Raw genomic sequence first — 17762 nt, 5'->3', positions numbered from 1 at the left:
TTTGCATCCATAAAGTCCTTTGTTTTAGACCTTCAAGAGAAAACTCAGGTAGAAGTTTTTCTATTTACATTCCAAAAGCCCTTTGTTCCAAGGGGAACAGAGGTGGGGAAGCAAGACCCATCTCCTTAAAAACCCCAGGCCTCAACCCGACTGCACGCTCAGCCCTCTGCCTCTCTGCTGAGTCGCCTGCCTGGTCTGGCCAGGCGTAATCTCTGCACTCAACTATGTAACCTCGCTCCTTCCCCCCACCCCCACCCCTAGTCCGAGCGACTGGGCACTCTCTCTCAGGTCCTGTCTGGAGAGGTGCCCATCCGTTCTTACGGATGTCCCTTCCCTAATAAACTTTGCTACTTTTACCTCCCACTACTCTCTGTCTCACGCCTGAATTCTTTCTTGCGCGAAGACAAGAACCCTGAAATTTCTCCGGTAACATTTTTGGCAACCACGAAGGGATTTTGAGGACATCGGAGGTCAGTATTCCTTCCCTCAAGCGGGATCAGATCTGTGGAAGTGACCATTGAGTGTGCCGCACCCCACAGTTCTCCGAGAACACGGAGTCCCCCCGGCCACGGCTTAGCTACGGCCGAAACTCCAGAGGGATTGTAAGGAACGGGAGGGAAATTAGGAAGGGCAGTTGGCTGAGAGCCTGGAGACCCCCTGAGCTCTCTTCAGCTTCCCGGCAGCCGGACTGTGACCCGAGGACCAGGTCTCTCTAAGGAGGGACGCCTGGTCACGCTGCCTACTGCTACGCGAGCAGGGCTTAGCTTCGGTCGAGGCTAATATTGGCCCTCCAGGTAAACTCAGACAACTAGGTAGTGGGTAACCTTGAGCGATAGGAGATTTTGAACCCCACTCAGCCCCCAGACAGGAGGGCCTTTCCCTATGCTCTCCTCCAGCTGAGATTCATAGCGGAAGGTGAGGGCACGTCTAGTCCTCCATTGCTTTCTGCCTTCCTCCTCCTCCCGGGGCTCCCTCCCCCACTCTTTTGCTCTCCTCATCTCCATTCCTATACCACTGGCCAGGAGAAAGGGAGAGGGAAATTCCACTGGTCTCTCCACCTAAGGGAAAAGCTGTTACCTGTTAACCCTTCCCAACCTGGTAGAAAGTTTTCCATCTTTGCAGCTTATGGTAGCTCTGGTGTGTCTTAAAGTTTTTGTGAACTATTCCTGTTGCTAAGCTTTGATTGCCTGAGGACTAAATCTGGAAAAGAGCTAAAGTTTACTACCTGTTGTAACTGACTGAGTGTCTGCAGTAGTCCTAATTGATCTGGCTTTGGTTGAGTTATAGGAGGTTCCCAGCACTCTTGGTGAAATGGCGCACCTACCCAACCCCACGGCTAGTCCTGCCAGGCCCCGGTGTGCGCAGTCTTGCCTGTAAATGGGGGACCACAGCCTTTCTCTGCACTTTATTCCAGTCCTCGTGGCCTGCCGCACCCAGGCAGGCACAGCCAGATATCTCTAGGGAGCGCACCCCCAGGGCAGCTTTTTTCCTCCCCGGGAGGAATTTCCAATTCAGTACCACTGCTGGCCTTACCTGAGGGAGCAAGACCCTTAATCCATCAACCTTTCCAACCTGATGGGTTTTTCTCTTTGCAGTTATGGACGCCGAAGCAATGGGCTCATACGCTGATGACGAGTTCTTTTCTGTGCTGCTGTCCCTGACTTATCTGAGAGCGTTCACCTGTCTTGAAGTTTTCGCGTTTTTATTGCCATTATGAGTCTTGATTGGGAAAACTGCAACGGGAAGTTGTTTACGTTAAACCGTTTGACTCTGACAGCTTAAATTCTAAACCCAAGGCTGGCGCCCTGGCTCACTAGGCTAATCCTCCACCTTGTGGCGCCGGCACACCGGGTGTCCCGGTTGCCCCTCTTCCAGGCCAGCTCTCTGCTGTGGCCCGGGAGTGCAGTGGAGGATGGCCCAAGTGCTTGGGCCCTGCACCCCATGGGAGACCAGGAGAAGCACCTGGCTCCTGCCATCGGATCAGGGCAGTGTGCCGGCCGCGGCGGCCATTGGAGGGTGAACCAACGGCAAAAGGAAGACCTTTCTCTCTGTCTCTCTCTCTCACTGTCCACTCTGCCTGTGAAAAAAAAAAAAAAAATTCTAAACCGAGTCTTCCAACTTTGGGCTTCCAGTCGGATCCCTGGAACTCTCAAAGGATGAGACTCTAAAATTTGTTAAAGTAACAGCTGCTTGAGTCAATTCAGGTTATGTGAAATGTATTAAAATGTTGTAAACGGCGTCAGACCTATGCTGTATTCATGTTTTTGCTTTCCAGCTAGAGTGGTCTTATGAAAATGAGAGTAAATTCTGTGTATACAGGCCTTTATGTTGTTAACTAAAGTAAGCCAGTACAGTTTGGTTCAGAGAATTGAGTTAATGCAAAAGCCCTTGGGTTTGCCCGGTGGCTCCCTTGCTCAGTTGTACATGTCCTTGATATGCTTTAAACTTGTTTCTTTTCAAAGTTGTAAACATGCACTAGTGTCCCTGTTGCTGCTCAGGTGTTACCCTCATGGTACTTAAAGGCATGGGAAATGGAGTTTTGACTTTAATTCAGATAATGGTGTGGTAGTCATTAATAACTCAGTGTTTTAAGTCATCTAGGCATCGGTGCTAAGTAAAACTTGGGAAAATGTATTACGTGTACTTTTAGCATCTCCAATTCGATAAGAGAGACTGAGTTTGTTAGCATGTATTCTCAAAGGTTGTCCATACATGACAATTCAAGACTATGTAAAAGTAACTACGGGTGTAAAGTTTCAGAAGGTGTGAGCAAGTCATGAAAAGTTTTCAAATGTTTACGATTTTAAAATACTGTTTACGAGTTTTCTTTAAGTTGAGTGCTAATGCCAAAATTACACTGACCTAAAGTTGAAGTCTGATCTTCTGTTATAACAATGGGGTTTTTAAAAAATGTGCACTAATGTTGGTAAATATCTGGAAATGGTCTCAATCGTAAATCTTAAATCTGTTTTTGCAAAAACTGTAACGTCTCTTTTTAACAATGTCTGCTTAATCGGTTGCTCTGCCATTTCTAAAGTTAGGTCGTGTAAGCTCTTTTTGACTCTGTTAAATAATTCTGAGTTATGTGATGACTTTGTGTGCTAACTCTTATGTTCAAGGTTTTTTTATTTCTGGTTTATTCGACAACAAGAGACCTAGAATTCATGTTCTGCCAAAGTAATCTATTGTGTACTCTACCGTCTCTGTTAAGTTCAGATTGATGAAAAGCATTGTTACATATCATTATGACAGATCTGGTCTAAAAGTGTTAAAATCACCCTGACTAATGAATGGCTGTCATTTCAGGAAATAAGGAATTCTATTTTGACCAGATATTCTAAGTTCTCTTGGCACCTTTAACAGACTTTCTGAAAATCAAAGTTCTAAATTCTCTGGACTTTTGGTATCTCCAGAGGGGCCCCTGGAGATGTCAAAAGATAGATCTCTCATCTTGCAGAGATAATAACCAATCAGGCTGTTTAGATTAAAAGTGGTGCCAAGATGTGAAATGATGCTAAACTTCAGTTATAAATTGTGGGGAGCAACTCGGACTAGACTAAGTTACTGGAATTAAGACTTATTCTATGCATCTGCTCTCCCACAATATGGCGCTGGGAGAGGAGTAAACAACTTTTACACAGCTGCCTCCAGTTTGACCAATAACCTGCAGGAGCTGATCCTGCTCCTAATTGGAGGAGAGCAGCGTACTCGGCGTGTGGGTAGCAGAGTTGGGATTGGTGGAAGAGGACTATAAAGGAGGAGAGAGACACCATGCACCAGGAACATCTGAGCAGCCCCTGAGCCGGCCGGCCGGTGGTGTGCCCTTCCCTGGCGGAAGTGGGGAAAGTGGCAGGGGGGCCCGCCCCTCAATGGAGGTGGGGAGGGCCGAGCAGACAAGAGAACAGCGCGGGATCCTGTGTCGTTCCTCTGCGAAGAGGGGGAGCGACAATGAAAGCGTTTCTTTCTAGCTGCTCCAGTCTCTGGCTCAGAAGCCATATCCTTTAAACAGGGGCTGACAAAGTCTCCGTCCAGCTAACGCTGAACAACCAGGCATTGCTAGTTCAAATGTGGATCAAACAGAGGTCTAGCCAAAAGGGAGAAAGTGTTCCAAAAGAGACTTAGAGCCAACAGGGGATGGTTATGCGGCAGATGCTAGAGCACTGGGTTCCAGGAGCCCAAGAAAACTCTAGTGTCCACAGCTACACGGTGAAAGCCCGGAAGCCCAAAACCTAAACTTATGGGTTACACGGTAAGACTAGTTAAACCCGGAAACCCAGGCCCATAGCCCACTGGCTACATGGTAAATACCCAGAAGCCAAGGGATGGCAGAGACCTCTGCCACCATTTCTCCTCTCTAAGTCAGGCTATGCAGTAAGCACTGGTCAAATGCCAGTTAAATCTGAAAGCCCAGGAAGTCAGGCTAGAGACCCGACTCGCTGCCTCACTTCTCCTCTTTTCTCTTCCAGAAGGGAAGTTACTACTGTTCTGCAGGACTCTCCACTGTGATGTACGGTTTGATCCCCAGACCTGATGTAAGGGATGACTGACCTTTTCTGTAATAATGCCTGGCCACAGTATAGGGCCCCCAAACAGCATAGCCAGAAAAAGAGGTTAAACTATGAACTGATGTGACAGCTAGATCGATTTTTCGGTGTACGCGGTAAATGGGCAGAACTCCCCTTTTAAACCAAACTGAGGGATAGATAGGAAGTTGCACTGATGACCTCAAAGTATGCAAGCAGGTCACCACAGTGGATCTTACCTAAAGGGTCATAGTTCTCCTCATGGGCGCGGTCTTAACTCACAGGAAAATACTAAGTGTCAGAATTTGCCCATGACCATAGTTTTTTAGCTCACCCTGATATTAAGGAAATCTGCAAAAATCAGGGTTGGGTTGAGCACCCCCTTGACTGACATCATAGAGGCTGCCTATTTGGTCTACTTTATTAGAGACCAGGAGAACGAGGAGCAAGCAAGCAGCAAAGGATAAGCAACAGGCCAATCCATGGCTGCTTTACACAGTGATCTGCCGTCAAGGAGACCCAGCAAGGCCAGTGCACCCCAAACGGCACCTGTTGCTGATATGAGGAGCCAGGGCATTGGGCAAGCAGCTGTCATAACAGCAACTGCCTTCTGTCAGCGCTGCCAAGAGCAAGGCCACTGGACACGGAACTGCCCTGGGTGTCGAAGGACTCCTGGTTCAGAACCATAGACCCTGTGGCCCTGAGCTAAAAAGCCTTTGGCTCTGCCCAGCCTCCACCCAGCTTCCAGCTCCAGCCACTGCTATTGGGGATGGCCTAGGGTTGCGAAACACAAGTTGCCTATTTCTATGAGCCTCCTATTCAGCTCTCCTCCTAGTCCAGCCATGTAATGCAAGTCAACAGGGGGCCTCCCTTAAAGGGGATTTGCATCTCTTTCAATTCTCTTCCAGCACCCCATGGATAGGTCTGGGCCTCACACACCCAGCCAGGCCTTAAAAGTCTATCCAATAGCATTAAGCTTAGAAAGCCCTCCTTGCCAGTTCCTAAAAACAGGGCTTTCAGTAACAGCTAACTCAGATAGTCCTGCACCTATTTGGACAGGTCCTCACTGAGAACTTAAAGGGCCTATCTCTTAAGGGGGGTGCACAATAGTCCATAATGTAGATGGTTAAATGTAAATGATTTGTTAGTCTGTCTCCTTTCCCAGCCTGAGACTCTAGTCTTGTACATTGGCTTAACTTCCTAGCAAAACTGGCTACTGGGTATCCAGAGGAAAACAAAGCATTGCTAGTCCATTAGAGTGTTAATTATTTAACCCTTATCCTCACTCCTGGGCAGAGAAAACCTGCCCCAGAGAGGATATGGGCCATGCAGCAAATTCCTACTCCTGCAAACTTCAGGCAGTCCCAGTTTTCTCTATCAGGTTCCTAGATACAGGAAAACAGCACAGTTCCTAAACCAGGCTCTCGACAGGCAGCCAAAGCAGAGCCCCCTCCTTTGGGGGAAAGAGCAAACCACAGCCCTTGCTCAACTAAAGGATGCTATGACTAAAGCCCTGTGCTAGGACTGCCAAACCCAGAGAGACCCTCCCAGCTGTACTTCACTGGGAGGCAGGGAGGCACCTTAGGAGGGTTAACTCAGGATCTGGGACCTGTTAAGCAACCTGTGGGCTACTTTTCTAAAACCTTAGACATGGTTGCACAAGGATAGCCTCACTGCCTAAAGACAATGGCAGCGACTGCCTTGCTGACAGAGGAGGTATCTAGAATTACAGTGGGACAAGACATCGCCCTTTATACCCCACACCAAATAAATTCTCTATTAGAGCAAAAGGGCTCTCACTGGCTCACAGATTGCAGAATACTAAAATATCAGGTCCTCCTTCTAAAAAACCCTCAGGTAAAAATAAGGCATTGCTCTACTCTAACCCAGGGGGAAAGTGGTCCCCTCCACTCCTCTGCTGAGACTATAGACTTGATCTATGCCAGCAGAAGGGACCTAAAAGACAGCCCCCTGACTAACACACATGAAGTTTGGTTCAAGATGGAAGCAGCTTTGTCAGATGGGACCTGCTTCTCAGGGTATGCAACAGTTACGGCATGGCACGTTATTGAAGCGTGCTCTGCCCCCAGGAACTTTTGCTCAGTTAGCAAACTGATTGCCTTAACCAGAGCTCTAGATCACACAGGGGATTTGTAAGGCACCTTCACTCTGCATGGAGACCTCAGACTTCTGGTAAGGTAGAAAGAGCCAACCAGGCTCTATGGAAAACATCACAAGGATAAAAATGTGTGCTTGGTAAGTAAGGTTTAGAAGGAAAGAGTGTTCTTGGCAAGAAGGGTTAAAAAGGAAAGAGCTTTTTAAATAAGGAAAGGACATGGTTGTAAGAATGACTATCCTGTTGGCTAGTTTACTCTAGACTGGAATGGAAATGATGGCATGTTTCAAGTAAGTTGAAGAGGGTGTGTGGAAGTCACAAAAGGTTATGAAAGAAAGAAATTGGACATGCTAAGTGCTGTTCTGGGGGGTGTCTGTGCCATGTTCTAGGAAGAATGTTGTCTCTGGGTCAATCAGACTGGACAGGTACAGACCCAAATTCGTACTTTTCCTGGATAAAGCCAAACAGCTCCAGGACCAGGCCAAGCAGGGCTGGGACTTCTGGCTTGACATCTGGTCATGGAAATCCTGGCTATTCCCTCTCCTTGGCCCAATAACTTCTGTAATCTTGCTGCTTCTCTTTGGACCATGTGTTTTTAATGCCCTTGTTTGTTTTGTCTCTAACAGAATAAAAGCTGTCGAACTCCAAATGGTCGTCAGACAAGGCTTCCAGCCCATTCCACTGGATGACCTGAACAGCCCTCTGGACCGAGCAGGACAGTCTTTCCAAGGCCACTGTTGCACACCATAAGACAGATAGTAAGAGGAAATACCCAAACCCCCCTCGACACCCACATGCCAGCTTTGAAGAAGTTACAGAAAACGAATCTCCATCCATAAACCCAAAGAAGAATTTTGGGTATTGCCTCTTGAGGGGGGAAGTCAGTTATGAGCTTATGTGTGTGCGACATAAAGGCCTAAAGAGAAGCCCTCTATGACCAGCATATGCTGCACCTCAAAGTCATCCTGATGGTGTTTCAGGGGCAGCCCGGTATTCACATCCTGCCCTGCCTGACCCCTTCCACCTGATATCTCTCAGGTGCAGCCCAGTATCTGTATTTCAGATACCCTGCTCCAGATCCCAATCCTCTAGGGGGTCCTGCCCACCCTTCCTCCTGGCTGATAACATTTGCATCCATAAAGTCCTTTGTTTCAGACCTTCAAGAGGAAACTCAGATAGAAGTTTTTCTATTTACATCCAAAAATCCCTTTGTTCCAAGGGGAACAGAGGTGGGGAAGCAAGACCCATCTCCTTAAAAACCCCTGGCCTCAACCCGACTGCGTGCTCAGCCCTCTGCCTCTCTGCTGAGTCGCCTGTCTGGTCTGGCCAGGCATAATCTCTGCACTCAATTATGTAACCTCGCTCCTTCTCCCCCCCCCCCGCCCCGAGTCCGAGCGACTGGGCACTCTCTCTCAGGTCCTGTCTGGAGAGGTGCCCATCCGTTCTTACGGATGTCCCTTCCCTAATAAACTTTGCTACTTTTACCTCCCACTACTCTCTGTCTCACGCCTGAATTCTTTCTTGCGTGAAGACAAGAACCCTGCAATTTCTCCGGTAACCACGAAGGGATTTTGAGGACATCGGAGGTCAGTATTCCTTTCCTCAAGCGGGAACGGATCTGTGGAAGTGACCATTGAGTGTGCCGCACCCCACAGCTCTCCGAGAACGCGGAGTCCCCCCGGCCACGGCTTAGCTATGGCTGAAACTCCAGAGGGATTGTAAGGAACAGGAGGGAAATTAGGAAGGGCAGTTGGCTGAGAGCCTGGAGACCCCCTGAGCTCTCTTCAGCTTCCCGGCAGCCGGACTGTGACCCGAGGACCAGGTCTCTCTAAGGAGGGACGCCTGGTCACGCTGCCTACTGCTACGCGAGCAGGGCTTAGCTTCGGTCGAGGCTAATATTGGCCCTCCAGGTAAACTCAGACAACTAGGTAGTGGGTAACCTTGAGCGATAGGAGATTTCGAACCCCACTCAGCCCCCAGACAGGAGGGCCTTTCCCTATGCTCTCCTCCAGCTGAGATTCATAGCGGAAGGTGAGGGCACGTCTAGTCCTCCATTGCTTTCTGCCTTCCTCCTCCTCCCCCCGGGGCTCCCTCCCCCACTCTTTTGCTCTCCTCATCTCCATTCCTATACCACTGGCCAGGAGAAAGGGAGAGGGAAATTCCACAGGTCTCTCCACCTAAGGGAAAAGCTGTTACCTGTTAACCCTTCCCAACCTGGTAGAAAGTTTTCCATCTTTGCAGCTTATGGTAGCTCTGGTGCGTCTTAAAGTTTTTGTGAACTATTCCTGTTGCTAAGCTTTGATTGCCTGAGGACTAAATCTGGAAAAGAGCTAAAGTTTACTATCTGTTGTAATTGACTGAGTGTCTGCAGTAGTCCTAATTGATCTGGCTTTGGTTGAATTATAGGAGGTTCCCAGCACTCTTGGTGAAATGGCGCACCTACCCAACCCCACGGCTAGTCCTGCCAGGCCCCGGTGTGCGCAGTCTTCCCTGTAAATGGGGGACCACAGCCTTTCTCTGCACTTTATTCCAGTCCTCGTGGCCTGCCGCACCCAGGCAGGCACAGCCAGATATCTCTAGGGAGCGCGCCCCCAGGGCAGCTTTTTCCTCCCCGGGAGGAATTTCCAATTCAGTACCACTGCTGGCCTTACCTAAGGGAGCAAGACCCTTAATCATCAACCTTTCCAACCTGATGGGTTTTTCTCTTTGCAGTTATGGACGCCTAAGCAATGGGCTCATTCGCTGATGACGAGTTCTTTTCTGTGCTGCTGTCCCTGACTTATCTGAGAGCGTTCACCCGTCTTGAAGTTTTCGCGTTTTTATTGCCATTATGAGTCTTGATTGGGAAAACTGCAACGGGAAGTTGTTTATGTTAAACCCTTTGACTCTGACAGTTTAAATTCTAAACCGAAGGCTGGTGCCCTGGCTCACTAGGCTAATCCTCCACCTTGCGGGGCCGGCACACCAGGTGTCCCGGTTGCCCCTCTTCCAGGCCAGCTCTCTTCTGTGGCCAGGGAGTGCAGTGGAGGATGGCCCAAGTGCTTGGGCCCTGCACCCCATGGGAGACCAGGAGAAGCACCTGGCTCCTGCCATCGGATCAGCGCAGTGTGCCGGCCACGGCGGCCATTGGAGGGTGAACCAACGGCAAAAGGAAGACCTTTCTCTCTGTCTCTCTCTCTCACTGTTCACTCTGCCTGTCAAAAAAAAAAAAAAAAAAATCTAAACCGAGTCTTCCAACTTTGGGCTTCCAGTCGGATCCCTGGAACTCTCAAAGGATGAGACTCTAAAATTTGTTAAAGTAACAGCTGCTTGAGTCAATTCAGGTTATGTGAAATGTATTAAAATGTTGTAAACGGTGTCAGACCTATGCTGTATTCATGTTTTTGCTTTCCAGCTAGAGTGGTCTTATGAAAATGAGAGTAAATTCTGTGTATACAGGCCTTTATGTTGTTAACTAAAGTAAGCCAGTACAGTTTGGTTCAGAGAATTGAGTTAATGCACAAGCCCTTGGGTTTGCCCAGTGGCTCCCTTGCTCAGTTGTACATGTCCTTGATATGCTTTAAACTTGTTTCTTTTCAAAGTTGTAAACATGCACTAGTGTCCCTGTTGCTGCTCAGGTGTTACCCTCATGGTACTTAAAGGCATGGGAAATGGAGTTTTGACTTTAATTCAGATAATGGTGTGGTAGTCATTAATAACTCAGTGTTTTAAGTCATCTAGGCATCGGTGCTAAGTAAAACTTGGGAAAATGTATTACGTGTACTTTTAGCATCTCCAATTCGATAAGAGAGACTGAGTTTGTTAGCATGTATTCTCAAAGGTTGTCCATACATGACAATTCAAGACTATGTAAAAGTAACTACCGGTGTAAAGTTTCAGAAGGTGTGAGCAAGTCATGAAAAGTTTTCAAATGTTTACGATTTTAAAATATTGTTTACGAGTTTTCTTTAAGTTGAGTGCTAATGCCAAAATTACACTGACCTAAAGTTGAAGTCTGATCTTCTGTTATAACAATGGGGTTTTTAAAAAATGTGCACTAATGTTGGTAAATATCTGGAAATGGTCTCAATCGTAAATCTTAAATCTGTTTTTGCAAAAACTGTAACGTCTCTTTTTAACAATGTCTGCTTAATCGGTTGCTCTGCCATTTCTAAAGTTAGGTCGTGTAAGCTCTTTTTGACTCTGTTAAAAAATTCTGAGTTATGTGATGACTTTGTGTGCTAACTCTTATGTTCAAGGTTTTTTTTTATTTCTGGTTTATTCGACAACAAGAGACCTAGAATTCCTGTTCTGCCAAAGTAATCTATTGTGTACTCTACCATCTCTGTTAAGTTCAGATTGATGAAAAGCATTGTTACATATCATTATGACAGATCTGGTCTAAAAGTGTTAAAATCACCCTGACTAATGAATGGCTGTCATTTCAGGATGTTAAGGAATTCTGTTTTGACCAGATACTCTAAGTTCTCTTGGCACCTTTAACAGACTTTCTGAAAATCAAAGTTCTAAATCCTCTGGACTTTTGGTATCTCCAGAGGGGCCCCTGGAGATGTCAAAAGATAGATCTCTCATCTTGCAGAGATAATAACCAATCAGGCTGTTTAGATTAAAAGTGGTGCCAAGATGTGAAATGATGCTAAACTTCAGTTATAAATTGTGGGGAGCAACTCGGACTAGATTGTTACTGGAATTAAGACTTATTCTATGCATCTGCTCTCCCACAATATGGCGCTGGGAGAGGAGGAAACAGCTTCTACACAGCTGCCTCCAGTTCAACCAATAAACTGTAGGACCTGCTCCTGATTGGAGGAGAGCAGGGTACTCGGCATGTGGGTAGCAGAGTTGGGATTGGTGGAAGAGGACTATAAAGGAGGAGAGAGCCAACATGCACCAGGAACACCTGAGGAACATCTGAGCAGCCCCCGAGAGAGCCAACCGGCCTTGTGCCACTCCCCCGCAGAAGTGGGGAAAGTGGCAGGGGGCCCGCCCCTCAATGGAGGTAGAGGGAGGGCAGCAAACCCAGGGAGGGCCGAGCAGACAAGAGAACAGCGCGGGGTCCTGTGTCGTTCCTCCGTGAAGAGGGGGAGCGACAATGAATGTGTTTCTTTCTAGCTGCTCCAGTCTCTGGCTCAGAAGCCAGATCCTTTAAAGAGGGACTGACATAGTCTCCATCCAGCTAACGCTGAACAACCAGGCATTGCTAGTTCAAATGTGGATCAAACAGAGGTCTAGCCAAAAGGGAGAAAGTGTTCCAAAAGAAACTTAGAGCCAACAGGGGATGGTTATGCGGCAGATGCTAGAGCACTGGGTTCCAGGAGCCCAAGAAAACTCTAGTGTCCACAGCTACACGGTGAAAGCCCGGAAGCCCAAAACCTAAACTTATGGGTTACACGGTAAGACTAGTTAAACCCGGACACCCAGGCCCATAGCCCACTGGCTACATGGTAAATATCCAGAAGCCAAGGGATGGCAGACACCTCTGCCACCATTTCTCCTCTCTAAGTCAGGCTATGCAGTAAGCACTGGTCAAATGCCAGTTAAATCTGAAAGCCCAGGAAGTCAGGCTAGAGACCCGACTCGCTGCCTCACTTCTCTTCTTTTCTCTTCCAGAAGGGAAGTTACTACTGTTCTGCAGGACTCTCCATTGTGATGTACGGTTTGATCCCCAGACCTGATGTAAGGGATGACTGACCTTTTCTGTAATAATGCCTGGCCACAGTATAGGGCCCCCAAACAGCATAGCCAGAAAAAGAGGTTAAACTATGAACTGATGTGACAGCTAGATCGATTTTTCGGTGTACGCGGTAAATGGGCAGAACTCCCCTTTTAAACCAAACTGAGGGATAGATAGGAAGTTGCACTGATGACCTCAAAGTATGCAAGCAGGTCACCACAGTGGATCTTACCTAAAGGGTCATAGTTCTCCTCATGGGCGCGGTCTTAACTCGCAGGAAAATACTAAGTGTCAGAATATGCCCATGACCATAGTTTTTTAGCTCACCCTGATATTAAAGAAATCTTCAAAAATCAGGGATGGGTTGAGCACCCCCTTGACTGACATCATAGAGGCTGCCTATTTGGTCTACTTTATTAGAGACCAGGAGAACGAGGAGCAAGCAAGCAGCAGAGGATGGGCAACAGGCCAATCCATGGCTGCTTTACACAGTGATCTGCCGTCAAGGAGACCCAGCAAGGCCAGTGCACCCCAAACGGCACCTGTTGCTGATATGAGGAGCCAGGGCACTGGGCAAGCAGCTGTCATGACAGCAACTGCCTTCTGTCAGCGCTGCCAAGAGCACAGCTACTGGACACGGAACTGCCCTGGGTGTCGAAGGACTCCTGGTTCAGAACCATAGACCCTGTGGCCCTGAGCTAAAAAGCCTTTGGCTCTGCCCAGCCTCCGCCCAGCTTCCAGCTCCAGCCACTGCTATTGAGGGGATGGCCTAGGGTCAGTGACATGCAAGTTGCCTATTTCTATCAGCCTCCTATTCAGCTCTCCTCCTAGTCCAGCCATGTAATGCAAGTCAGCAGGGGGCCTCCCTTAAAGGGGATTTGCATCTCTTGCAATTCTCTTCCAGCACCCCATGGATAGGTCTGGGCCTCACACACCCAGCCAGGCCTTAAAAGTCTATCCAATAGCATTAAGCTTAGAAAGCCCTCCCTGCCAGTTCCTAAACACAGGGCTTTCAGTAACAGCTAACTCAGATAGTCCTGCACCTATTTGGACAGGTCCTCACTGAGGACTTAAAGGGCCTATCTCTTGAAGGGGGTGCACAATAATCCATAATGTAGATGGTTAAATGTAAATGATTTGTTAGTCTGTCTCCTTTCCCAGCCTGAGACTCTAGTCTTGTACATTGGTTTAACTTCCTAGCAAAACTGGCTACTGGGTATCCAGAGGAAAACAAAGCATTGCTAGTCCCTTAGAGTGTTAATTATTTAACCCTTATCCTCACCCCTGGGGAGAGAAAACCTGCCCCAGAGAGGATATGGGCCATGCAGCAAATTCCTACTTCTGCAAACTTCAGGCAGTCCCAGTTTTCTCTATCAGGTTCCCAGATACAGGAAAACAGCACAGTTCCTAAACCAGGCTCTCGACAGGCAGCCAAAGCAGAGCCCCCTCCTTTGGGGGAAAGAGCAAACCACAGCCTTTGCTCAACTAAAGGATGCTATGACTAAAGCCCTGTGCTAGGACTGCCAAACCCAGAGAGACCCTCTCAGCTGTACTTCACTGGTAGGCAGGGAGGCAACTTAGGAGGGTTAACTCAGGATCTGGGACCTGTTAAGCAACCTGTGGGCTACTTTTCTAAAACCTTAGACATGGTTGCACAAGGATAGCCTCACTGCCTAAAGACAATGGCAGCGGCTGCCTTGCTGACAGAGGAGGCATCTAAAATTACAGTGGGACAAGACATCGCCCTTTATACCCCACACCAAATAAATTCTCTATTAGAGCAAAAGGGCTCTCACTGGCTCACAGATCGCAGAATACTAAAATATCAGGTCCTCCTTCTAAAAAACCCTCAAGTAAAAATAAGGCATTGCTCTACTCTAACCCAGGGGGAAAGTGGTCCCCTCCACTCCTCTGCTGAGACTATAGACTTGATCTATGCCAGCAGAAGGGACCTAAAAGACAGCCCCCTGACTAACACACATGAAGTTTGGTTCACAGATGGAAGCAGCTTTGTCAGATGGGACCTGCTTCTCAGGGTATGCAACAGTTACGGCATGGCACGTTACTGAAGCGTGCTCTGCCCCCAGGAACTTTTGCTCAGTTAGCAAACTGATTGCCTTAACCAGAGCTCTAGATCACACAGGGGATTTGTAAGGCACCTTCACTCTGCATGGAGACCTCAGACTTCTGGTAAGGTAGAAAGAGCCAACCAGGCTCTATGGAAAACATCACAAGGATAAAAATGTGTGCTTGGTAAGTAAGGTTTAGAAGGAAAGAGTGTTCTTGGCAAGAAGGGTTAAAAAGGAAAGAGCTTTTTAAATAAGGAAAGGACATGGTTGTAAGAATCCTGATGGCTAGTTTACTCTAGACTGGAATGGAAATGATGGCATGTTTCAAGTAAGTTGAAGAGGGTGTGTGGAAGTCACAAAAGGTTATGAAAGAAAGAAATTGGACATGCTAAGTGCTGTTCTGGGGGGTGTCTGTGCCATGTTCTAGGAAGAATGTTGTCTCTGGGTCAATCAGACTGGACAGGTACAAATCCAAATTCGTACTTTTCCTGGACAAAGCCAAGCAGCTCCAGGACCAGGCCAAGCAGGGCTGGGATTTGTGGCCTGACATCTGGTCATGGAAATCCTGGCTATTTCTTCTCCTTGGCGCAATAACTTCTGTAATCTTGATGCTTCTCCTTGCACCGTGTTTTTGTTTTTTTTTTTTTGTTTTGTTTGTTTGTTTGTTTTGTTTTGTCTTTTTTTTTTTGACAGGCAGAGTGGACAGTGAGGGAGAGAGACAGAGAGAAAGGTCTTCTTTTGCCATTGGTCACCCTCCAATTGCAGCCGAGGCCGGTGCACTGCGGTCGGCGCACCACACTGATCAGAAGGCAGGAGTCAGGTACTTCTCCTGGTCTCCCATGGGGTGCAGGGCCCAAGGTCTTGGGCCATCCTCTATTGTACTCCCTGGCCACAGCAGAAAGCTGGCCTGGAAGAGGGGCAACCGGTATAGAATCTGGCGCCCCAACCGGGACTAGAACTCGGTGTGCCGGCGCCATAAGCAGAGCATTAGCCTATGAGCCACGGCGCTGGCTCCGTTTTTATTTTCTGTTTGTTAGAGAGGTGGGAGTGGGGGCAGAAGCTGGAGGAGAACTCAACCGGCGCTCCGTGTGGGTGGCACTTGAACCATCCTGAACCGTCCCTGCTGCCTCCCAGCAGCCACGTCAGCAGGAAGGTGGAGTCAGGAATGAAACCCACTCGCTCTAATACGGGACATGGGTGTGTCTTAGCCACGGGCTTCTCATCTGCCTGAGCGCCAGTTCCGAGAGGGCTAAGCAAGAGCACCAGGTTAGGGGTAAAGACGAGGAAGAACTGGCCTGGGGAATGGGGTGGAGTCCTTAAGCACAAACTGGGGCGAAACTTCAGCAGGGAGATCGCATCTGGGACAGATGGGAGGACAGAGGTGCAGACCACCCACCTGCAGCTGAGCTCCAGGGAGAGGGGACAGCCCTTGGTCAGAGAAGCCAGCCCCTTCTCAGGGGGGAGGGCGCCAGAGAGGCACACCTGGGGCTCGGCGGTGTGCCCCCGCTGAGCCTTCCCTTCAGAACTCCTGTTTGGACAGACATTCTCATGAGCTAACCCCGAAAAGAGTTGGTTCAAACCAGCGTCACTCTCCTTGCGACGTACGGAAGAGCCCAGGATTCTCAACACCTGTCTCCCTCGTGCTCCCACTCTTAGCAGCAGGTAGCCAGAGCTGAGAGTCACACCGCCCTCCAAGAGTGGGTCCCGCCTGCACACACCCACATGCACACCAGCTTTAGCCATGTCCTTTTATTGAGCCATTTGTATGGGAATGGTGATCAGGGAGTTGTCACACCCCACCACGGGGCCCTGCCACGGAGGAGGCGGGCTCAGCAGTTGCTGGGATGGTGTCCCAGTGCAGGCCAATGGCGGTGACGAATAAGCCACCTCGGCCACTGATGAATCAGAGCACGGTGTTTGGGTGCAAGGGGACAGCATACAACATTATGCCTGTGTCTTTCCCAAAGGAAAGGAAGCGACCCTCGTCAGTCACAAAGTTCAGCGTCTTCAGGTAGTTGCTGTATGACCCAGACACCGCGATCACTGACTCCCCTGGGTGCAGAAAGATCTCCTCCAGGTCTCCCAGCTTGCCACCCACGTAGTCGCTCCACACCTGGCCATAGCGCACCTGGAGACTGGGGCGGGTGGGAGGGCAGCAACGGGGACACTGATTAGGTCATCAGAGTTCAGGACCTTTTGACCTGCACGTGGAGTCCTCCAAACTGGACGCTAGGATGAGCAGTCCCTGCTAGTTGCCCCAAAAGTGTAGGCTGGGTGAGCCCTGGAGGACCACACAAAGAACTTCAGCTCCTGGCCTGGCTGACAGCAGGTGCAGAGAAGGAAGGCAGCTTGCCCAGAGTCTCCCACATACCGCAAATGGCAGGCTTTGAATTTGGAGTCCAGCTTCCTACGATGCCCCACCCTATTCCCCCACTTGTGGAAGCAAAGGGATTTTCTAACAGCTGAGTGGCTCCCTTGTGGGAGAGGAAAGAGGCTTGTCCCTGCTGTCCCAGGAGGCAAATCCAGGATCAGCGGACACACTTTGGCTCTGCACGTGATAGAATTTTCCGACTAGCAATGGAGTGGGGACTGCTCAAGAGAGGCGTTGAGCAAAGTTGCAGGGCACCCAGCAGGGATATTGGAAAGAAACTTTAAACCGCAGAAGGCGGGTGGGCTGGGCTGGTCGACTTCCAGGCCCCTGAGAGTTAGTGGTTATTAATGATTTGCCACCACCAGGCATATTTGGGGAGGGAGGAGTCCAAAGGGTAGGGTTCTGGAAGCCGAGTCCTCTCACAGCTATCCCCATATCCTGCCTCACTAGGGACCTGTTGGTTGAGTCACAGGTGGCCCAGAGTGAAAGAGCACTTCCTGAGTTCTAAGACCTTGGAGGAACACGGAAGAGCCTTACACCACGATATTGAAGCTGTTGACCCAGACACGGATGGCTGTGATGGGCCCTTCCAGCTGGAGGCCGGAGTGGGAGAATGGCTCTCCTCCTGGACTTCCGTACTCGCCACTGTAGGAGGAGGACCTGGCCTGGACTGCAGTGGAAAGAAAGGGGGGCTTGGAGGCAAGGACCTCCCAGTTCCCACCGCTCAGGGGCCGCCCTGCAAGCCTTGGCCACCAGCCCAGCAGGGGCCCCTTCCCGCCACCCGCTACCAGAGTCCCAGCGGCTCACTTACTGGCACTGGCAGAGGCCGAGGCACAGAGAAGGCCCAGGAGCATGAAGGTCCACATCGTGAGGCTGTAGGGGGGAAGAAGAGAGGAGGGGGGAGGTTCCTCCTTTCCCTCTGGCCTCCGGGTGGCCTGACCCTTCAGCTCCCACCTAGCCAGACCCAGGCTCAAGGTGCACAGCACTGTCCACAGCCTGCAGTGCCATC

The 17762-nt window shown here is 49.3% G+C and overlaps 1 protein-coding gene across 1 annotated transcript; it reads right to left on the bottom strand.

Annotated features, from left to right (window-relative positions):
* Positions 1 to 16275: 16275 nt before the first annotated feature.
* LOC138847151 (zymogen granule membrane protein 16-like) lies at positions 16276 to 17619 on the bottom strand. The gene is made up of 3 exons (XM_070064987.1): positions 17565 to 17619; positions 17291 to 17423; positions 16276 to 16517 (listed from the first exon to the last, which is right to left on the bottom strand). Exons 1-3 carry the CDS (start codon positions 17617 to 17619, stop codon positions 16286 to 16288), a joined length of 420 nt encoding a protein of 139 aa, XP_069921088.1. The 3' UTR covers positions 16276 to 16285.
* Between the last annotated feature and the right edge of the window lie 143 nt (positions 17620 to 17762).

The sequence above is a fragment of the Oryctolagus cuniculus genome, chromosome 19, assembly GCF_964237555.1.
Source record: "Oryctolagus cuniculus chromosome 19, mOryCun1.1, whole genome shotgun sequence".
Taxonomy (NCBI): Eukaryota; Metazoa; Chordata; class Mammalia; order Lagomorpha; family Leporidae; genus Oryctolagus; species Oryctolagus cuniculus.
This window is presented reverse-complemented; position numbering and strand designations above follow the sequence as displayed.